The 23,802-nt window shown below is 41.5% G+C and overlaps 2 protein-coding genes across 6 annotated transcripts; both read left to right on the top strand.

Moving 5' to 3' along the window:
• Positions 1-1,095: 1,095 nt before the first annotated feature.
• hp1bp3 (heterochromatin protein 1, binding protein 3) lies at positions 1,096-15,768 on the top strand. 3 transcript variants are annotated; one of them, XM_080424751.1, is made up of 13 exons: positions 1,096-1,157; positions 2,224-2,302; positions 6,562-6,745; positions 7,805-7,900; positions 8,007-8,157; positions 8,455-8,598; positions 9,543-9,617; positions 9,976-10,127; positions 11,027-11,117; positions 11,686-11,845; positions 12,963-13,074; positions 13,805-13,960; positions 14,290-15,768. In XM_080424751.1, exons 1-13 carry the CDS (start codon positions 1,143-1,145, stop codon positions 14,834-14,836), a joined length of 1,962 nt encoding a protein of 653 aa, XP_080280877.1. In that variant the 5' UTR covers positions 1,096-1,142; the 3' UTR covers positions 14,837-15,768. The 3 variants fall into 3 exon arrangements, with proteins under 3 accessions (XP_080280877.1, XP_080280879.1, XP_080280878.1); XM_080424752.1 differs by lacking the exon at positions 1,096-1,157 and adding an exon at positions 1,550-1,700; XM_080424753.1 differs by lacking the exon at positions 7,805-7,900.
• A 598-nt stretch (positions 15,769-16,366) lies between these two features.
• sh2d5 (SH2 domain containing 5) lies at positions 16,367-23,787 on the top strand. Of its 3 annotated transcripts, none has more exons than XM_080424436.1 (10): positions 16,367-16,588; positions 17,667-17,738; positions 17,846-17,926; positions 18,020-18,094; positions 18,238-18,384; positions 19,953-20,153; positions 20,390-20,567; positions 21,088-21,193; positions 21,735-21,894; positions 22,892-23,787. In XM_080424436.1, exons 2-10 carry the CDS (start codon positions 17,685-17,687, stop codon positions 23,102-23,104), a joined length of 1,215 nt encoding a protein of 404 aa, XP_080280562.1. In that variant the 5' UTR covers positions 16,367-16,588; positions 17,667-17,684; the 3' UTR covers positions 23,105-23,787. The 3 variants fall into 3 exon arrangements, with proteins under 3 accessions (XP_080280562.1, XP_080280561.1, XP_080280563.1); XM_080424435.1 differs by having other exon boundaries at positions 16,367-16,628; XM_080424437.1 differs by lacking the exon at positions 18,238-18,384 and having other exon boundaries at positions 16,367-16,628.
• The last annotated feature ends 15 nt before the right edge of the window (positions 23,788-23,802 follow it).

Below are 23,802 nucleotides of genomic sequence, written 5' to 3'. Positions count from 1 at the left end.
GTTTTAGGCTATATGTAAACTGAAGAAATGAAACTATGTACAGCACTTGTAACCTTCCTTGTTTTATAAATGGTTACTATTATTCCCCTTGTTTGTTAGGAGAGGTCCCATATTGCACAAGGCAGCGTTAATAGTGTTGAAAATATATTAGAATGTAGGCCTACAAACCAAAATATAGAATGTTACCAATAAGGACAATTTTGATGGAGATCAAAGGAAAAGACAGAAATCTACCAGAAAACTGTGAAATACTATCCCAGCTTGATGTAGGCTCTATGTTTACAAAATATGTTAAAAAAAAAAAGTGTTAGCATTTTAGATTCATTTTAAATCACTTGTTTTTTTTTGCACTCCAACTGTAATGCAACGCCCTGGAGAGATATGTTGCTCAAAGGTAATCTTGTCACATCGATGAAAAGGTTTGCAAATGAGCCCACCACCACTTTATGGTAATGTTGGTTAACTGGTACAACTGCCTGCTAGACCTTTGTTATTTTAATCAAATTACTGGGTTATCTTGTATAGGCTGTCGGGGTTTTGGTTTCATGATGACGAGGCTTGAATGCAACGCATTTCATTGGTTTCAGGATTTGTTTGAAATTCAAAATCGCATGCAGTGTGATGAATCATCCTCTAGGGCCGGGACAAAGAGGCTCTAGTCAAGGGTTGCCATGTCTTTTATTATAAGCAACTTTGGGCTTGTTTTTCTGTAAAGTTGCTTGGGCTTGTTTCCAAGGGGAAGTTGCTTATTTTGGGCTTGCTTCCTAATGTTGTTTAAACCAGTGCTTCTCAAACATTTTCAAGTCCAGGACCCCCAAATTCATATGTGTTTGTCTGCGGACCCCCATTTGAAAATATGTTATGCCAGGGAGTCGGGGACCCCCATCTGAAAATATGTTATGCCAGGGACCCCCATCTGAGAATGTTATGCCAGGGACCCCCATACTAGATTTGTGTTGTTAAAATGTTTCAAAAATACTCCAATTAGTTTTTAAATGTCTTCTAGATTGTTCGTTTGAAATAGATCTACAAGCGTTGTGCACTTGTAGAACGGCTATTTCCATATGGCCCATGTATAAAGGGCGAAGGGCTCGCGGTGCGCTCTGTCTCTCAAAACCTGGCAACACTGACACAACTCCACCATGAGCTCCGAACAGGTATGCAATGTAACAGATATACTTTAAACTCTAACTACTACGGATAACTGCTAAATAATTAGCCATAGCATGCATGTTTCTGAGCTATAACATCTGCCTAAACAATCTCTGCCATTGTACTTGTAGCTTTTATCTATAATAGAGGGTTAAATTAACTTTAACTAAAAGTTTGATCGCACTCGAACTGCGGTCAATGTTCATCATATCGGTCTCGCGACCACTGGCCAATGGCTGCGCGGTCGTCCCTCCGGCCTATGGGGTCGCACCTCCGGCCTATAGGATGGTTGTGCCGTGAATATAGCAGATCTGCAAGCCCACAAAACTTGGCGGACGCGACGCGCTGTGAGCTTGCAGGTCTGCTATTTTTGCCGAGCGACACCGCCGCGCCGACGAAGCCTAAATTCGGCCGAACTCTCTATTGGCCGCCGCCACGCCGCTACGTGCACACACTCAACACAGGGGGAGGGGCACGTAAATAGAGACAATTCTAAATAAAGGACCCTGCAGAATTATATCTATTAGTTATCCTACGACATTGAGACGGTAAGTTGTGCATAACTTTATAAACTTGGTGTTTTTTTTTTGCATTCGCTTAAGGAAAAATAATCGTCTGCAAAGTGTATTTTTCCCCCTTAAAATCAATGCAACAATGAATTTGATGAGCTCCGTGCGACGCCATTACTGTATGTATGAACGGATCTAACGTTACAAAATGGCGAAATTGTAATTCGTGGAGACTATTTCATTGATTCTAAATATAAACAACTGTTCTTTTCTGTTACGTATGAGCCCGCAGTGCATTGTAATAGTGCGCTGCAGTTGCACAGCGACGTTACTATACGTTTATTCGGCTGGCACTGGACATTTTCATGCACCCATTTGGGGAAAATGCAATGTAAAGGCCTCCATGATGAATAACACGATATTATTTGGTTGGCGAAAGATATCCGTATCCCTCAAGTTGAGAGAGAGGTGTTGTCAGCCATATCTCTTAGCAATGCCCTTTGGACACTGAGCAGCAAACCCTAACGTTTAAATGTATGTTCACACACACACATCCGTTTAGGTCACTAGTGTGATGCCTATCCGTCGTGCAGCAGGAACTCCACCCAAGGAGTCGGCCCCCTCTACTGCAGCAGAGCAAGGTGAGCATCACTGTTGTGCATCATCCATGTTAACCACTTAAACCCCATATGGGTAACCAGGGTCCCTCAGGGCTCAATACTAAAATAATAATTATTATTATTTTAATTATTATTAGAAAATAGCAGATCAACAAGATGCGTTGTGAGCTTGTCGATCAGGTATTTCCAGCAAAAGCTTTCCCCACAACACTGATACTGGGGTTTAAGTGATTAACCTCTGCACACAATGCATCCACATTACCCCACCCCCCTCCCAACCAGCTATACACTATGACTGACCTATTAGCCAACAATACTCAATAGTGCTGTATGCAAGTGTTCCAAATTGCTGACTCCTGTAGGCGATCAGCGTTATCCCACCCGGTCTCCGTAACTTCTGTGTTACGCCCCCTTCTGTGACGCACGCGGAACTGCTTCGCCCCTAGTCATGCTTGAAATTCCAGAGGACGGCACTGCTCGGCACTGGCATTGCCAAGGGGGGGGATAATTTACGATTCTGTACATACAGTAACTCAAACAGCGCTAAGTCGGTTCTGGCGGACTTCGCAACGTTCGGCACGGCGACTCGCTGCCTCTCGTTGCTCAAGTCCGCCAGAAACGGCGCGCTGTCTTTTTGGGGGGGGGGGGGGGGGGGTTTGGCCAACTACTTCCTAATTTAATATTAGGGGCTGTAGTCTGTTTTCACCAAACGAGTCGCTGGGGCTGAGTGGTCAGCCTTGCTGGGGGCGACAAAAACGTTACCTAAACCTAACCTTAATCCTAATAAAATAATTATTGTATGATAAATAAACAGTGCAATGAGAAGGATTCGATCCCGAGGCGCAGGGATTAATAGACTTACGCTTAATGTTGACGCCACGGTGCCGTTTGGTATTTCGGGGGTTTTGGGAGTTACTTAAAGCGGTCCGCCCGTGTGAGAGGCAGTTCCGCGTGTGTCACAGAAGGGGGCGTCGCCAATTGTTACTGGGGCACTTGAGGGGTGTCAGCCATTTTGAAGGGTGTTACAACTGTAGATTTGCCAGGGGCGCTAGAAGCACGGTAAAGCCTAAATTACACTCACACAACGGTGTTGTCAGTCTGTTGAAAATAGTGACCCACAAGCCTGCATCGCATTCGTGAAGCGTTGTGTGCTTGTTGTAGTGCGCAACACAGTCGTGTGACGAAGTAAGAATCGGGTGTGAAATGTATGAATTATGGACATATCCTATATATTAACTCTTAAACACATTGCCTGCCAAGTGTCAAGCCAAAAATCATAGAATATTATTTTTCATAGTCTGATTACACGTACGGGGGTCTCGGAGAATCGGGGGGGGGAAGCGTACAGTCGGGATAATCCATTCCATAGTTATGGGCAGTTGAATGTGGCTTGTTTTTGCCAAAAACAGAAAGCAGAGAAAAAAATACTTTTATAAATCCTATAACACGAAACCAGCTTAATTTTTTATTGTGATCACATGATTTCTGGGTGTACTCTTCTTGGGTGATCCTGGGATCATTCAGTCATTGTCATTGGCGGTGTGAGCCATTGCAAAATATGACGAGCAATCTCGTCATTGGCAGTCAAAGAGTTAAAATTGGCTAATGGGAGTTCGGGTGGACCACGGCCATGTCACTATGATTCAGACAACGATAAACAAACCCGATACGCCCATATATAGGCAGGATCACGGCCACGTCACTATGACTCAGACATAACCATAAACAAGCCCGATACCCATATATAGGCATATGGTGTAGATCCGGTTGTTCAGAGCCACAGATCCTACCGCTATGCCCATATATTGTCATGTGCATTTATGGGACTGAACCGACTTCAAACTCGGCGCATGCATCGGAAAGGACTCAAAGGCGCTAGGATATGTGGTTGTCTAAAACCGCCAAACCGACCGATATGTCCATATATGGGTATCCAGTTGTCCAGAACCACCGATCCAACCGATATGCTTATATGGGCATATACTGATGACATCAGAGATCTCCATATATGCATAAAAGAGACAATGACTGACAGATAAAGAGATCTCATATGGGCATAAAAGGGACACAGGTAGAGATCTCCATATATGGGCACTTTTAACACAAGTTAGTACAGCATTGGATCAAAACAAAATAAAAATAAAGCTTAATTTATTAGCTACCGTGCCCTGCCCACTCTTCTATTAAAGTTACCTTAAAGGATCTACACCATGAATTAAAAAAATATATTTGATATTTAATATCATATGGTGTATGTCCCTCAAACCTTTTTCAAAAGGTTTGAGCCTAAATCATCACTCAGATATACTCATCCCAAGTCAATTGTCTCTGGCTTATACGGCACTTTCAGCTGCAATACCAAAACGTCCTCTTGGGCAGGGGGGGGGCTACTGAGCAATTCTGTCTGGCCAGCATCAATGCAATGGCAATGCAAGTGATGTCACTTGCATTGCCATTCTGAAATGGCCTGTTCAGACACGCCCATTCTGAAAATCTCTGAAATGAGAATGAATGACTGAATGTTAAAAAAAAATATTTTTTGGGGTACAAGAGACACTGGGGAGCCCAAAAAATACCCCCCCCCCAAAAAAAAATGAAATTCATGGTGTGGCCCTTTAACGTCTCTTCCAGCCTTCCTAAAATATATTATCTTATTCTACACGTTATTCACACATGCTGCTGTTGTGTTTGACAACATGCTCCCTACATGCGTCTTTGCTTCGTTGCTTGTTCTCATCGTCTACCAGTGTTGCAGATTTTGTGAGAGAAATTAGCAACCAGGTCTGAGAAAACAAGCCCAAAAGAAGCAACACATACATGATGTTGTGTAATTTAAAACCAAAACTAAGGCCCCAGGGTGACTTAACCCATTAACTGCTAGAGGTATTTTCATATTTTTTTAGCCAGTGCCAGAGTTTTTCATTGGAAAAAAAAAGTACTCAGGAGCCGAAATACAGACTTTTTAAGTTTTAAGTTAACAAGGAAGTGGATAGGAGTCTAGATCTTCAACTAATCATATCTCCTTGGTCTTTTTTTTCACTTCACGTAGATCTACGCGATTGGCACGTGGCGGCTTTAAATCGGTTCGCGTAGATCTACGTGATTGGCAGTCAATGTGTTAAAGACAACGTTTTTATAAAATAATAAAAGATTTTATTAAAAGAAAAAAAAACATTAAATCCCGACCCCCAATCTTTTTCTCCCGATCTTTTGAAAATCATGTGATCGGGACAACCCTAACTACCATCTTTGGGATTGCAAGACGGAACATATACAACCGTTAAATTTAGCTGCTTTATTCTGTCCTAGTTGTTAAATGTAGCTGTCCTAGTGCAAAACCATTCAGTATTGTAGACAATGCAGAGAACTGCAACAACCACTTATGAAAAGTTAAGACGGTAAGCCTGCACGATATTAGGAAAGCATGCGATATTCGATAACGTTGTTGAAAACCTCGATAACGATATGTAAAAAAAAATGCAGTACATGGTTTTAATGGCTTTTTGCTTAGGTTAAGTTTTGCAAACTAAAGACGTATTAATTCAAGAAATTTAAACAAATATCTGGCCCAACAAAAGGCAATATAATGCCTCTAAACTTTGACTTTCAGCTGCATTATTGCACATAAATGCAATAACAATATTAGGACTGCTTCCATTCAAGATGGAAAATAAAATTGTCCTTTTGCTTTTGGAGTGAAGTAGAAGTCTGTTTCATGAGGGGCTACTGGAAAGTCAACAGAAAGCGTTCAGCTGGACGCGCACACACACAAACAAACACGCTACACCTTTACAGCTGCCGTTCATTTCAGCAGATTGTCTGTGAAGTGAAAATGCTCTAAAAAGGCACTAAACGAGCCATCATTAACTTACTGCGATAGGTATATCGCGCATGATGATACCTCGATGAAGGTACATTTTTTTAATATATTGTGCAGCCTTAGAAGACGGGACTCCCAAATCTTATGAAACAGCTAGGCCTAATGCCAATATTTAAGCATGGAAAATTTAGGCACACCTAGCCTAAATGCCTAAGTGTTGCTTGCAGCACAGTAGACTAAGGTCAGCCTGGCATGTTTTAACCTTTTTAGAGTGCAGTACACTCACAGAATTGAGTAAACAAAGCTAGACTTTTCTTTGTTGCAGTTGTATGACCTTAATCTAGACCGTAGCTCACATAGACAAAACACAAAACGCAAGATACAGAATTGAAAATAAAAGTGAAATTTAAACAGAATTTGCCATAAACCTCATATGTTGTGCTTCTCTCCTAATACACAGAGCCTGATGCAGTATCTGAGGAGCCACCTTCAGCTGAGGAGGAGGAGGACGCTGCTCCCTCATCTCCAGCAGCCAAGGACACAGGAGATGGTGAAGAGGCCAGTGACCCAGAACCAAAAGAGAATGGAGAGGAAGCTGACGAAGCAGCTGCAGGAAAGAAAGGAGATGAGGCTGAGGGGGAAGAGTGAGTTTGATGAAGCCACATAAGCTCTACAAATGAAAATTGCGATATTTCACTTGGGAAAGCACTTTTATCTGTTTTATTATCCTTGCCTCCAGTGGATAACAATTTATTCACGCGGCGACCATTTTGGTTTCATACTTGGGGTGGGTGGGGTGCGGGATTGAGGTAAGACCAAAATGGCCAGTGCTGCAGTTCCCGGAGACCTGTCACACGCATATATCCTATTTTGTCTTCTCCATTTATCAAGTAAATGTACCCTTCTCTGTATCCACACTGTTGTAGGATCTAGAGAAGGACAACTCATTGGCAGACATTGTGTTTTTTTGCTTGCCCTGGAAATAATACTTTTAAGACTTGCTGTGTCGAATATAGTACCACTTACTTATGGGCTAAAGACGACATTCAGCATACAATTTCAGATCAAATTGGTTTCCATTTTAAACGTCACAATATTCCACATTCACATGTGGAAATAAGCATCATGTTATTATATTTCAGGTATTCTGATGTTCAGGAAAATTGTGTATGATAAAATAAAATAAATTGTGATTTGGTAGAACACGTTCTGTTCAAAAGAAACTTAACTAAGGATGAGTATAGGGTCTGTAGACAAGCTCCAAATTGTTGTAGAGGATACCACCAGTGTGTTTACACTTTTGGTTCCACCAATGCAATCCATCATAGTCCAAATGTGGTCACAGAAAACATACACAAAACAATACTTTTTAATGGCTAAAATACGTATGCCTCTAATAGTTTACTGCATTAAAGAAGTCACTTGATATTGTTTTGTATATTTCATGTAACATGTACTAACGGTGGAAACAAACATGAAATGACACCGGCGATATCCACCAATAATTTTGTTTTTCTCTTCTCCTCCAAAACCATAACGCAGAGCTCGATTTACTAAAATCTGACTTGACCAAGACTAAATATGAGCAAGCAGCCAAGCACTGATAACAGCCCGCACAGTCTATCAAAACAATCAGTAGCTTAGGGGTGGGAGTGAGACCAAACTGCTATGGTTGCGTAAAGACAGATGTTTTGAAATTTCAGTTTGGCTTTGCCTGCGGTGACAAAGGGACCTATTGAAAAATGCAAGGACTGCGAAGCCGGACAGTGTACAACACACTGCTATGTCCTCTTGATAAGGTGAGGATATGACGTAGATAAAGGTGTGATAATCACAGTGAAATATCGCCTCAAACAGAGCAACCCCGGTTATTTACTTCCCCCTCTTGCTTCATTTTGGTGACAGGTTGAAGGACGGAAAGCTGCAGAAAGCCAAAATCAAGAAGAAGAAGACCATTCCCGCATGGGCCTCTGTTACTGCAAGCAAAAAGTTCCCCGTTTCAAATTTTGCCGGCTCTCAGCCGAAGGTGGATACCATCCTTGTAGAGGCTGTTAAGGTATGCATAAACTTGCAGTGGATTACTGCATTTGTCCTGGCCTGTTTACAGTCCCATTCACCATATTTGCACAAGTTTTCTCTTACTTGATACTCCGGGATAAGTAAGAGCAACATAGCCGTCTTGTGAATATAGTCAACCTACTACAATGGACAATATATGAAGGTTAGGTCACAATGTAAGCCTACATGTAAGAGTCACCATCTAATATCATTCTATCCGAATCACTGCTTCCAGGTAGAGTGATGTAACATGTCTGTAGCACTTGTAGTTAATTCCCAGTCTGTCGTTTCACAGTCCTCTGAAGACAAGTCCGGGATTTCTATGCAGTCTCTCATGAAGTACATTGTGAAGAACTACCCAGGTCTGGATTTGGACAAGAGAAAATTCCTCCTCAAGAAATCCCTGAAAAAACAGCTGGAGAAAGGCACCATTAAACAGGTAAAGGGAGGGACGGGACAATATACACATGACTGACCGAGAGGAAAGGTCATTTATAAAAGTCTTGTTTTCAGAGACAAACAATAATAATATGACCGTAATCAATCTTCTACCCAGATTCATTATGCTACAGACATTACAGATAAAACCGTACGAATATGCCTGAGATTGGCTCTCATGGGCGTACAAAATAAATAGAGGATATCCGGGGAGGTTGCAAAGCTATAGAAACGCTTAGTTTTTAGCGGTGCCAGCCGTTCTACATTTGACCATGCGTGTTTGTCTGTCTGTATGTATATATGAGCACTTCATAAACAGCTGCAGCTGATTGCAACACAAAGATACAACCAATGCTTTATTTAGTTTAGAGAGAAAAGAAACCAAGGGGAGACATGCGAGACAAGACGGGGGTCATATTCAAACCCGGATCGTTGCGCCCACAGTGATCATATGGTCTGTACAGCCAGTTGCTGAGCCACCAGGCACCCCAGACTTAGGATTTCTGATGTAATTTTATGAATCAGAATCGATTCCAGTATGTCCAATATACTGGTAATAAAGTTACTCTGAATTCTGTGGTGAGTTTTGATTGACTTAACCACATTCTACTTTACGTCAGTGATGGAACTACCAGGCTTGTTTTGTAATGACAAACATTAGGTGGTTCCCAACATAAGCTTTTTAAAACAAAACTAGACTTGTCAAGTATAAAAATATTTTCCACACAAAAAAATACATATAGGCATTTTTGTATTCACTGACAACTGCTGTCAGATTGCATTACTCATTTATTTTGCACAAGTAGAATAAAGGTGTTGACAACTCATTGAAATTATTCTTGGGATCAGTTTACAAATGGAGGAACAATGGAAACCTGTACAGCATGTCACTTTTTGTTTGCCGCTAATCACCAGTCTGCTTCCTCTCTGCTCATTGTCACATAGCTCAAGGGAAAAGGCCTTTCAGGCAGTTTTGTCATTGGGAAGCAGATAGCTGACAAACCTTCAACTTCAACTAAGGTACATTACTGAAATATCTTTTATGATTTTACTGTATTGATGGTATTATGTTTTCACCCCACTACATCTGTCTGTTATCAAAATAACCTTAACAGAGGGCCTTATTTTCACAAAACGTGGTGGGAATGATCAGTAGGCTGAGCTGATTAACGTTTACTTTGGGTCAATTGCGTTGAACAGCTTCAATTAGTAGCTATTTCTCTGAGGGGGGAAATGGAGCCACTTTCAATTTAGAATGATTGTTGTCCACTGTTGCATTCAATACGGTCATAATTATGTTTGGCAGTTTGTGTATTCCCTAGACTGGAACAGTTGTAACCAGTTGAAATGAAATGCTCCCCGTCTTGTTGTGTTGCAGAAAGGTGTGGTATCGTCTAGCGTGAGGAGTGAGACCTTGGGAGATGCTCTTCCCCTGATCATCACCAGGCTCTGCGAGCCCAAAGAGGCCTCCTACATATTGATAAAAAAATATGTGGTGCAGCATTTCCCTCATCTCAAGATTGAAAATAAGTATGTGGCTACACTGGTGCAGAGGCACCCTATAAATACCATCAACATTGTGTGATGCAGTGCTACAGGCCTTTTGTCCCCTAGATAATGATCATTGGGTATTATTGTCATATATCCTGTTTATCTTGATTTAATTTCCGTTGTCTTTTCATGTAAAAAAAATAAATGAAAATGATGTTTCGGTGAACACACCCAATAGCTCAAGCTCATTTAGAATTCTGACCGGACCGCCCACTTGTAGTCTCACCAATGCTCTGAACAGGATTTTCGGTGCGGACCGGCACGATCACGCTCGTGTGGTTATACAAGTATTTATTTACTATTTATTGTTTAGCAATAAAAGTGACTATTCTGAACAGCATTGTGGAAACGATGATAAACCCCAAAATGGCCTCTAGAGGCCGCTCAAGGACTGTCAAGTCAAACACTATTAACAAGCTAAAGAATAATAATTAGCCGATTTAATACGCCGTAGTCAACACATAAAAGGCAATATGTCCCAAACATTGACTTGGCAGTTGAATTATTGCTAAAATAACAGTTAGTGTCAACCCCTTTATGTCTATGTCATTACTCAGTCATTGCCCATATTTGAGCAATGTTTCAGCCTAATCCAACCTCCGCTGACTTCCACTATAACATTAGTGCTAAAAGATATTCACAATATGTGAAAAATGCTGGTCAGCCACTTCCTTGGCCTACTTGCGGCATGCAAAGGAAATTTGGCCCTGATCAGTCCAGTTTATTAGACCTGGATCACAGACACACAGACCCTCTACAAGATGGCTCAGCCCCTACAGTGCCATGTCGTAATTGTTCTCTTGGAGAAAGTTGGGTTGAAAAGAAGTGAGTTTATTTATTAGCCAAGGTTATTGACCCTGTCTCTGATTTATCCTCAGACCAGATCTGCTCAAGTCCGCCTTGGTGAAGGCTGTGGAGAAAGGCCAGATAGAGCGCCTCACAGGGAAAGGAGCCGGTGGTACCTTCCAGGTAAAGTACCCTCCTGTAAACAGAACTATTGTACTAAATTAGATAAGCTCTATTTGGATGGCGTTAGGGACACATAATCTTGAAACGGTGATAGATAGCAACAGATTTCTGTCTGTTACAGTACTTTTTGTATGCAGGCCAAATTAAAGTAAGTACAATCAGTGACGATTAAGCATAGGGCTGCACTGGTCACATGCTGCATAGAATAATTCCAACATCTCAAGGTTCAATTCTGGTTAGAGGCCTGTGTTGTTTTTTTTAAACAACATTTTTAACTCAAATCTTTTCTTCCTGGGTCCTTGGAACAACATATTTTGAGATGGGGGTCCGCGGCCAAATACATAATGTTTAGGCTCCTTGATATGAAAAGGTTTGAGCACCACTGATATAGCAACTTATGTTTTTCAGAAAACTGTTAATGGGTTAAATGTTTTTTAGGTTTTCAACATTATTAGCATCCAACAGTGTATAATGCAAGGGTCACAGCCAACCTGCAGCTGAACAATATAGACATGTGAAATGTTTCTGCATCCCTTGATGAAGTTTGGGTTCTTTATCTCTGTTACAGCTGAAGCGTACTGGTGACAAGGTACTGCCGAAAGGTGGAAGCTTGGAGGACGCCATCACCGCAGCCATCACAGCTATGAATGAACCCAAAACCTGCAGCACCACCATACTCCGCAGATTCCTCATTGACAGCAACAAGGAAGCCAACGGCTCCCGCCTGGGTAAGACCCCAATCCTACTCCTTTTCCAAGGCAAGACCAAAATGGTCGCAGAGAGAATTGTCAGTCAAAATGTAAACATAACAATAGAAAGAGGGTATGGAAGCCACATCAACAATTAATTGCATATTAAAATAATTCGCATTAAAACATAAAAGATTCCACGCTGGTCTTCTTCTGAGGTTGACCTCAACCAGGTGGTCTTCCGCTGAGGTTTTATTGGTCGACACCAACCTTGTGGATTGTTACGTTATCTCTGTGTTATGACACTGGTTCTCTCAACATCAGGACCAGGGACTACCAGAGGGTCCAAATACTGGTCCATTTGTACACATTTGTTTGTGTAAGTTTAAGTACTGTGTAGATTGAGGTTCCCTTAGATTTTTTTTTTAGATTCCATTTGTAACCTCTCAGATTTACAGACCTCTCAGATTTACAGACCCTTAAAGGTCCATTTGGACCCCTGGTGGGCCCTGGACCAGATGGTGAGAAACACTGTTATATGGTGTAATCCATTTCAGTGTCAATTAGCAAGACGTCATCTGCTACATTAAAGAGAATTCCTTTAGGTTAACGTTTCCGGACCGCCCACCTGGACCTGTGTACCAGTTTTCTCCCGTCTCCTCCCTGTATTCATCACAGGTCCCATCCACCAATCACATGCCTACCTGATCCGTCACTGTCAATGCGAGGGCGGATGCGATTTAACCAGAGCAGTCCGTCTCTTGCCTCTGTTTATATTTTAACTTTCGTGTTAACTTTGTTTGTTTGTGCTGCGTGTTATTTGCTAACTTCATCTTAATCTGCATTTAATATTCTCATCAATACCCACATCTTTATTAACAAACCTTTGAGTGTTTCTCACTCTTTATAATAACGGGTAATTTGTGGGGTTTATGTGTACTTAGTGCTCCGTTGTGTTTATCTTAAGCACACTGAGATGGATCCCTGGCACCTGTTGCCAATAAGCTTTTCATTCTTTAGAGCAGGGTTGTTTTCTGTATTCAGTCTTAAACTAATTTCTATGGAAAAACCACCCCTGGCTGTCTGCCTCAAGCTTGACACCTTAACCACAACCCAGCGGCTTCAAATCTTTTGTTTTGTTTTTTTCCCTTTTCAGTCACCACTCTGAGGAAGACTTTGACCAAGTGTAAAGTGAAGGGTTGGATGGATCAGATCACGGGGAAAGGGTTCAGTGGAACCTACCAACTCTCATTCCCCTTCTACCCCAGGTAGGCCTACATTAACTAGGGCTGTCACGATCATGACATTTTACTTGACGATTAATTGTCATACAAATAATTGCGATTAACGACTTAATTGTGTTTTTCCATTGAACATTGGAACATACGGTAAAACTTATATTTCTGTTTGGCTTTTAGGCTTTGTAAATTGCACGGGCAGATATGACAAACAACTTGACTTACAATGATGATGATATAATAATCAAAATAAACTAATTTTGTTTACAAATAGTGGAAATTGCCGATCTACAAGTGTGGACAGTACAGAGGAAAATCGCCGCATGGCTTGTCATTAGTTATCCCTCATGTAAAGCACAAAATACTTAAACATTTAAGAATATCCTTTCTATGCACAATCCATGTCTGAGTTGTTTTAAAGGTTTAAATTTCCCTTCTGAACTGCCTCTCTTTCTGTAATTTCACTGTAATTCCCGACTGTAATTCACCGGAAAGATCTGTCATTAACTATAGCACAATATTAACAGCACTTACAAGAATGCAGTACACCAAAAATGTGCAGGTTGTTTAGCCAAAAGACAAGCAGGTGGCCTGCCACCATTTTGAGTAAAACTTTTCCAAACAAAATGACCACAAAAGCATTTCTGCCTAATGCCTAATGGACTGGTAATGTACAGTATGCTTAATCTGTTGATGCCTGATGGGCTGATAATGTACAGTATGCTTACTCATATCTTTCCTTGCTGTTATTTTCCCATAGCCCGGCCATCTTGTACCCTGACATGGTCATAGCACCACCGAAGAAGAAAGTGCCCACGCGGAGGCGAACCGCTGATTCTTCTGATGAGGAGGAGAGTGAAGAGGAAGAGAGTGAAGAGGAGGCTGACGAGTCAGATGATGAACCTCCCGCAAAGAGGTGGGTTCCAGAGTACCAGTTGAATCTGCACTGGATATTCTCATAAATACCCAAATCTTTATTAACAAGCCTATGGGTGTTTCTTACCGTTTATAATAATTGATCATTTGCAGATGGTACGTCTACCTAATGCTCTGTCTTGTTTATCTTATCCATACTGAGATGGATCCCTAGCACTCGTTACCAATAACCATTCTTCAGGGCAGGTTTTTTTTGCATTCAGTCTTAGACTAAGTCTGTTTGACACGGTACTGTTAAAATGGGCAGGGCAGCTGTAATGCAAACATTATAAATGTATAGACCATTAACCATTTAACTCTGATTCTTAGGAGAGCGGTGAAAAGGGGTCCACCCAAGGTACGCAAACCTCTACCAGCCAAGAATTCCGCCAGTAAGTCAAAAGCTAAGGGCAAGATAGCCACTCCTGCCAAGAAACCTAAGCCAGCAGCCAAGAAAACCGCAGCAGTATCCAAGAAGAAACCCACTGCATCCCCAGCAAAGAAAGCCGCTGCAGCAAAGAAAACCGCTGCATCCCCAGCAAAGAAAACCGCTGCATCCCCAGCAAAGAAAGCTGCCGCGTCCCCGGTAAAGAAATCCGCCGTGCCGGCAAAGAAAGCCGCCGCTCCTAAGGAGGTAGCTCCACCACCCGCTAAGAAGGCCACACCCGTCAAAAAGGCAGCTCCTGCCAAAAAGAACAAAACACCCGCGGTCAAAATGCTGCCCCGCAGGGGCGGAAAACGCTCTGCTCCAGTAAAGGAGGCAGAATCAGAAGAGGAGGAGGAAGAAGAGGAGGAAGAGGAAGAAGTCAAGAAACCCGCAGCCAAAAGGGGGGCAAAGACCAAGTCTGTCCGCAAGTCCGGAAGGGGGAAAAAGTGAGACCACCATGAACCGGGCCATCTCTGTCACAGGATGAACCGGCGTTCTGCCACTTGTTTGTCAGTGCTTTCTTTTGTATCCGTTTTCTCCCCCTTTTTGAGAGGGTCTGTACTATTTTATTTCCCCCTTTTTTGTAGGATAGATGTGTTTCCTATGAATTCAGTTTACTGTACATTGCAAATATCTGTACTTCATTTTAACTAAAAAAAAACATGTGTAGAAAAAGCTCAGTTATTGTGGTTAAGAAGAAAATGTTTTTCAAAAATTGCCTGGATTAAGAAATGTTTTTATTTTATTACAACTCTTTATTTCCTTTCTTCCTCCTGGTAAAGCATAGCAGCATATCCTAACTAGAGCCAGTGATGTTGCAACTTATTATTATTTTTTAATTATTTTTTTAATCTGCTGTTTTAGATGGTGGCAACACATTCCTAATGTCAAATTCAGTAAGACGTCATAAACACTCCTTTAAATTTATAATAGGCTACTGTCCCAAAAAAATTATACTGTAAAATATGATATAGATATAAATGTCTGTAAAAACAAAAACTTTGAATCCCAATTCCTGCATTTTGGAGTGAACAATACAGTTTTATTTGGCGATATGTCGGCATCAGATAAAATGTGGAATCTATGGAATTTCAAATACAATGTCATATGGAATCTTGGACCTGTTGCTGACAGTTTGGAGACCTAATGGGATCAAGAATAAGAGCACATACAGTGCAGTACAAAGTTCAAAACAACAGTTAGGTTGCATTCAGGGAAATGTCTATCCGGACTTGTGTAAACAGGCAATTACAGGAGTAGCTGTAAGAATGGTCTGTATTGTGAATGAGAAATATTGTTTTAAAGGATAATTCATACCCTGCATGCATTGTACTCTTTTGTGTTCGGATTTTTTGAAGTCGTTAATAAAATGACAATTTGTACTCGGGTCACTTTTTATTGTGTTGGGACTAGTTTTGTGATGCCTACAGAGCCTTGTGCACAAACATGGTGCATGATCATGTTTGGTTTAGGCTATACGCTATACATTTACATAAATCACAATAAAACCCAAAAAAGGAAAAACTAATTGTGAGGCAGACAAAAGTCAAAAAGCTGACACCTTGATGGGATAAGCTATGTTAAAGGTGTTTTACTTCAGGCTATGAGTAGGCCTATTTCAAAATGACAATTTGTGTGGGATTGGGATATGATGCACGTCAGAGCGGTTGTCTTTGAGTTGCGCAATGTCCAGGAATGTAGAGCTGGGGGAGCGCAGACGGGATGGGTGACTCAATGTATGATGTATCCTTGACTGGCTTCATTTGTTAGTGACGGTACGTTTTAACAGCGGGCGACTCTCGGGCGATCACCGGCGACATCGTCCAAAAGATAAAGAAAGTCTATGAGAGCCGGCGACTACTGGCGATAGGGCGATGGGCGATGAAAAGATGGATTTTCTTTATCTTTTGGACGATGTCGCCGGTGATCGCCCGAGAGTCGCCCGCTGTTAAAACGTACTGTTAGACTGGCGACTGGTGTGTGGGGAACTTGAAATCAATCTCATCACTCGCAATCACGTTCTGCGTTTTCCTTTTACGCACAGCAAGACCCGCCCCTGCACACCTGGACCATACACATTATAGATCAGGTCTCACCGTGTGGGCGTCGCTTCTCTGGGCGCGTCAGCTTGGAGTTATTTGCAGAAATCAGAGTGTGGTTGACTGGTTGTGGTGTCAGATTGTAAGGGAACGTGCGGCGGTGGTAAGGAGATTCGCTAACAAAGTTTTCTGTCATTGGTTGAGTAAGTTAAAATCAAACTGTTTGGCTGGTTTACTGGTGTAACCCGCGTGTGGCGACGTGTGTGTGTGTGTGTTTTTGTCCTTCCTCTGTTCGGGATCTATTACTAAGCACTAAGCAGCTGTTTTACTAAGCGGTAATCTAGTTTATTAGTCGACTCAAGTCGGGACATTTACCAGGCCGATGTTGTCATGAGAAACCTACGTATGCTGCCTGTGATTCTACGCATGCACTTGGCCTTGGATCAAGACAATCATAGATGTATTCGATCGAGTCTTGAGTTTTACGTTCGTATCTATGATAGTCTTGGGCTTCATCCCCCAATTGTCACTGGACATCCGCGCGGAAAGTCCGTACTTCTCCTTACATGTACAAATAAAATCATTAAGTGCTGACCGTGTAGCCCCGGATGTTAACTCTACATTCGGAACCAGTGTGCACTGTATTAGCCCGTATTTCAATAGATATGTGTTTTAATCCCGTCTATGTTGGATTCTGTCGGAAGATCTCTATATTCCTCAATGGGCGGTAGTGACGGGGCGTATCCGGTGAAAGCCGGTATTGCACTCAATGTAAACAGGAATTAAACTAGGGGGGAAATGGCGTTCAGGCACAGACGGGATTAAAACGCATATCTATTGAAAAATACAGACTAATACACTGTACAAAGATTCCCAATGCCGAGTTAACATTTGGGGCAACCGGGTAAGCACCTTATATTTTGCATTTGTACATATTCAGATACATATGGGATTTACTGGTGAAGTCCAGTACGCTCTGGGGGGTGCAGTCCAAGACTATCGTAGATATGCAAATGTAAAAATCTATTATTATTTTTATTTTTTTCAAGGCTACGCATGCACTGTACTGTAGGCCTACATTGGAAACACTCGTTTGTTACAATAATGTCAAATATGAAGGCTTACGACTAGGGGCTGGCAGCTGAAGAACTACGTCAGAAAAAGCCACGGGGCACAGGGGCAGCTTTGTTGGATCTTTATTTATGCACAGGTGTAGTCTTAATAAACATACCTTCTTACAGGCAGCCTAAATAAGCACCATGGGTGAGGAGGCACCCATCAGCGAACATGGTACCGTCACACGATCAGCAGAGGTATGTTTTTCATCGCTACGATTATTTACTCCTATAAGCTTTTTATATATTTTTTTATTTTACTTTGGTGGGGTTTGATATTTTCTGTTTCTTGCTTTGTTGCACAGTATGTGGGCTCCTTCCCTGTGGATGACTGCTGTCTGGATGAGCAAATGGATCACCTGCACACTCACCTGAAGGCCCTCAGAGTAAGATGTAAACCTAGCCAACTTTAACAGGCTATTATGTGATGATGACACTTGTCATAATAAGTTGTATGATAACAATTTGGTTGTAATCAGACATGCAAGAGACGGAGGCCTGTATCCCTGAAATTCTCAATCAAAGGAGTGAAAATGTATGATGAAGATGAGATGGTAAGTTACTGATATATTTATGTAGCCTATGTGTTATTCCTACAACAAAATCTAAATTATTTGTAGGCTTTAGTCAACAACAATCTGAACCTTTTATGCATCTCCGACTCCGTTTTCACATTCCTCCATCTGTTTTCACTCAGACCCTTCTCATGGCCCACGCTCTGCGTAGAGTGTCTCTGACCACTGCCCGTCCCTGCGCTGCCCAGTTTGCCTTCGTCTCCCACAACCCAGGCAGCCCTGATGCCCAGCTATACTGCCACCTCTTCAAGGCCAGGCATGCCAGAGCAGTAAGAACTCCACAACACACTCACCTTTGTCTCTGCTGTGTCCTTGGTTAGCTGTAATTATAATCATTCATGGGTATAAGCCTTATGTCCCCCACTGTTTGCGTTTTAGTCTTCAACTTAAGTTTTGTTACAACATGAAGGATTCACCATTTGAATGTTTATGATGACACATGACACTTAACTTTCTTTATACAGTATTGCCCCTTTCAGTCAGTATTGCCTTCAAACATAAAAATCATCCAATTACACAGACAAGGCATGTCAAGATTTTTGTGTGTGAGCCCCCCCCCCCCCCCCATGCAGTTTACAGATATGTGATCTTGCATATAAATTATTTTACATTAAAAATAAAGTACTGATAATATCACAAATAGTGCATGGAATTTGTATTTAAAATAAATAAAGCATAACCTGCCTTACTTGTGTAAAGCATAAAACAATAGGCCTACTCTGTCAATAGCTATGCATGCATTTTATTCCCCACTTATGGGTCATGACCCACAGTCAACCAGTCAGTGTCCTACCCCAGAGGTTTTCAGTAAAGTTATTTGAAGCCGACAACAGATTGGACACTAAATGCGCCGCCATCTTTACTGTGCTTCAGATCAAGACCATACTATTTGTTTACAGAGACCCAGCAATTCCCCCATGAGCAAGCAGTTGGTGACAGCAGCAAGGAAAATAAGGGAAATCATGTGAATTCCCCGGCAGTCTAAGCCTAGGCCAAGAAAAGCCTGAACTATAAACTGTCAAAAAGGGACGTTTAAGTCTACTCTTTAATGTCCCCCTCCCCGGACTGAAACTAGAAGATGATGCCACAAGAGAGGAGCCTGATAGTTGAAAGCTCTACCTCCCACAGACTTGTGGCGATTTTGTGAACCAGAAGTCGGCCTGCATTCTGGGAGTGTGGAGGTCTATTGGGGTGATGGGGTACACGATGGTGCGTGACCTTTTTAAGGGCTTTTAAATTATTCTGGGTTTTATGGGGAGCTAGTGTAGAGAAGCTAATATGGGAGAAATATGTTCTATTTTCCTAGTTCTTTGTCCAATATCATACATATCTGATTCCATTAACTGTTTTCCATTAATGGCTTTATTATTAGATTTTACAGGAAGTCATTGAAACATGACCAAAGTTACCTGAGTAATTGAGTCAATGTTCACTGAATATCGGTGTATGGTTAATAAGTCAGTCATTTTAATTTAGGTAGTAAATCAATCTTCGCTCCAGGGACTATTTTTGACTAAACTTGGAAACACAACTATAACACAAAATGTGACCCAAATAATGAACACACAATGATTAAGTGTTTGATTACCTATCTCAAGCAAGTTCCCTGTCTCTGTAATTTGATATTCATAGCATGCAGAAACAAATCTAATCCAGTGGCTTCCTCAAGAAATCAATAAAATGATCGCCAATGCACTGCAACACCAATAGAAGTGTTGCCTGAATGTTTATGTGAGCAGATTCATAGTTGATTGTTTATTTAGGCAGATTCATAGTGTTTTGGGAATACAATTCTTGAATAGTCTTTTATGCTTTAGTTTTTTCCTTCCTCCTTCAGGCCCAGTTCCTGAACCTGCTGCTTTGCCGCTGTTTTCAACTCTCCTACCTGGAGAAACACCCAGAAGAGGCCATGCAGGAGTCTGTTGGCTCCCTGCCCAGTCGTACCCCCTCGCTCCTCAACCACGGCTTTCCTCTCAGTGTCAGCGCTCTGGTGTCCTTCAGAAGAGCCCCATTTAGAGGGTTACTACCAGGGATCAAGGTTGGGACCTGAAAGCCCATCTGTCATCTAGCTCTGTTGTCTGCTTTGAGGATCTGGGGTGGCACTACTGCTGTTAACCACTCAAACCCTGTATACGTCTTTGTATGTCAATTAGTGAAAATAGATAATCTACAAGTTCACAATGCATTGTGACACGTCGTGAGTTTGTAAATTGTGACCAATGCAAATCCAAAACTGCGTAGCATTTATTGTTATTTCATGTTTCTTCTCCATAGAAAAAATCAAATAAGTCCTCTGATGAAGGAAGAGAAGAAGAATCCTTCACTTCCTCTCCCTCCCTAGTGCGCAAGAAAGCCATCCGCAATAAAGACATACGCTCAGGGGCCTATCGCTCTTTCACTTTCACCCCCCTCAAACAGCGCAATGTTCAGGAGCGACTGAACTCGCCACAAGGTGGGCCAACTGTTCAAAGAGCGCTTTCAAGAGTGAAAGAGTTGATTAGGTAATGCAAAACCTCAATGTTATGTGATGGGCTCTCACTCTCACTGCCTGTTGTGGTGTTGGTTTGTAATAGTAATGTTAAGTGGATTTGTGCATTGTCCTCACAAGGTGAAGGTAATAAGGTTCTTGTCTCACACGGTTCTGAAAGAATTGATAGCTAATAAAAGCAACTTGCTTCGGATATTCTCACTGTTGCACCTCATCTGTTAATCTTTGACACGTTTGAGCTTGAGTTTCATTTTTATGGGCTGTTTCACCAACGTTTGCCTTTGTGTAGTATCTCATCCCTATGTTTTAACTGAGCATTCCATTCACTCACTCCACTTAAAGGTGGAATTACATTGGATATATAATCCAAAGCAAACAAACTTGCCAGAATATTTCCCCTGGGGCACTTCTTGGAATATGATCATCTGAATTCCCAAGAAATCACTGTATCTCATGAACTTTGTGTGTTTGTGTGTGTAAACAGGAAAGGAGGGGGCGGGGACACCAGTCCGGCAGGCCCACACTCCCAGCTTGGCAGAGACAGAAGAAGCACTTGCAGAGGCGGTCTGGTGTTGGACTGGTATCGCAACGTGAGTGGTGCACCTTTTTGTTGTGCCCATCTTAGTGGCACTCCATAGTCCATATTACTTCCAGGACGATTTATGTCAGTGGTTCGCAAGCATTTTCTTGGCAACGCCAAATACCCCAAATAGATGTATGTCATTCAATGTGCCTGCCCCTTTTCGGAACCCAGTGAATATCACCTGTTTCCTAGGCTGCGTGTTTTCCACTTCCTGTCATCGACCAGTTTCATTGGATTTCATTGGATCAAATCGACAGGAAGTGGAAAACACACAGCCTAGGAAACAGGTGAATAAGGGATGAGGTAAACTGGGTCCCTTGAAACTCAACAATCCATTCTCCCATTCAGCGCTTGGTACCACTCTCTGGTCTTTAACAAATATAACGTTGCAGAGTGTTTGCAGAGAGATTTCAAGGATACTCATAACTGCAGTAGGGTCCCGGCGTCGATCAGCGTTGCAATTAAACATGTTTAATCCATCCATATTTTAAAATTTAGTTTTGCTCATGCTCCATGTGTGTCTATAAATCTTATGTCCTCTATTACAGTGATAGCAGCTCATCCCTGCTTGTGGATGACGTCTTGGGATCCTATCTGCTGTGTCCACATCCCAAAAAAAAAAGTTGTGGCTCTCTCACCATTCGCCTCCCCTCAGGCGTCGTCACCCACCTTGTAGAAAACACCCGCAAGGGAAAGTTCCTGCTAGAGGTAACTTGTTACAGCTGAGTGAATGTTGTAAATTATTAATTTACCAAACTTCATCTAGACTAGGATTATCAGATGAACATTTGTAATGCAAGTCCATAAAATGTTGCCTTTTGTACTCGAGGCAAAATATTTTATACAGACTGGACTGTTTTCCCCATAACAGAAATCTAAAGTTCAATTTATTCATCCATGCCTTTTTTACCGTAAAGCTGCATTTTACTATATTATTTGATTTGATCGTCACAAGGCCTTTAAATAATATAGTTTCATTGAGACATACCGACCTGTACATTTATGGTTTATTTGCCTCCTTTCTAAAGCATGCTTTCAAAATCTGGCCCATTGCTCTTTCTAAGAAGGCTTACAGGCCAAATATGACTCTTTGCTTGTTCATACAGGTTTTTATCTTTCAACTAAATATTTGTATTTTATGTTTATCTGTATCCTGCAGTAAGTTACTGCTTAAATGCATGAGCCAGTCATTTGGTTCGCTAATATTTCAGTCGGTTCAGTTTACTCAGTCACATGAAAGAATATCAGCAGGGTGATTTTACTGTTGAGCTTTCCGTCACAATGCCGACTACTCGGATTACAATTTGTGTTTGACTGTGTTTCGGCACTCTATTTAAATGCCCTGCCTCTGTGAGTAACAGACCAACCACCATTTAGAGATGATTGAAGTTTGTGTCAAACAGTTTTTCCTACTCTGAAATGCATTAGAATAAGAATAGCTTTTGGGTAGCTGCAGCTGAACACAGGTCATATTTAAAGAGGATTGTTGAAGGTAAGGAAAGCAAAAAGTTCCATCGAGTCAAAAGTACCAATGGTGAAATATATTGCAGGCTATTCTGAATTGTTAATACTGTATTTTTATTCAGGGATACGGTAACTTTGGAGTAACGTTTCATTGTTTAAGCACATTACACACAAGTACTTATTTCAACAAGAGTCCTCACAGTACTGTCTCTAATTGTCATTCACTTTATTCCTGTGCCAGAAATTCAAGACAGAATTCGGTTCAATAGCTGCCTTAATAGAACACTACACGGAATCGCAGGATGAGCTGGCATCTCCACTGAGCTGTGCCCGTGTCAACCATTGCTATGAGTGGGAGGAGAGCCCTGCCTCTGCCAGGCCACTGGCCCCAGGGTTACGCAAGAGCATGAGAAGAGGCAACACCAAACCCAACCAGAGAAAACAATGGGTTTAAAACCCTCAACATTGGAATCAGTGTGTGTATACCCCTGGAAAATGCAACATAAGTGACTGCCTATAATTATACTTATTATTTTGCACAAATGTTTTCACTTTCTTTTAACCACTCAAACCCTCTATACTTTTTTTGTAAACTGGACATAAATTGGCTATGTACTCTGTCCAATCTTTTTCGCCTTTACACCTAATATCTTAGCCAAAAATAGCTGATCTACAAGCAAACAATGCATCACAACACAGTGCATTGTGAGCTTGTAGATCTGCTATTTTCGTCAAATGTTAGGGATGCTAGGGTTTGTGGTTAAATCCCATGTTATTTGGTTTGGATTTGTTGTCTTTGGATTTGTTGTCTTTCCAAACTTTATGAAACACGATACATATTCTAATACTTGTACATGTTGACTCTTAACATACCAGGGTTGTTTGCGTCCAAAAGTATGCCTGTCTTAGCCTACTACATTTTTTTGTACCACTTTTTTTCCCTCTTTTTAAATACAAACTTGTTTTTATATTTCTAAATGTAAATCAGTTGTGGTAAACATACTTGTATTGCAGAGAATTGCATTGCCATGAAAATGTATTCTGTATTGGCCTTTATTTCCCATCTGCCCAGTTGTTCTGGTGGTGTTGGCTATGCCAGTGTTTTTAAATAAAGGCCCATCTGCTTTGTGAAAAGGTTCATTGCACCTACAA

This window comes from Gymnoscopelus braueri (assembly GCF_963280865.1).
Source record: "Gymnoscopelus braueri genome assembly, chromosome: 3".
Classification (NCBI taxonomy): Eukaryota; Metazoa; Chordata; class Actinopteri; order Myctophiformes; family Myctophidae; genus Gymnoscopelus; species Gymnoscopelus braueri.
This window is presented reverse-complemented; position numbering and strand designations above follow the sequence as displayed.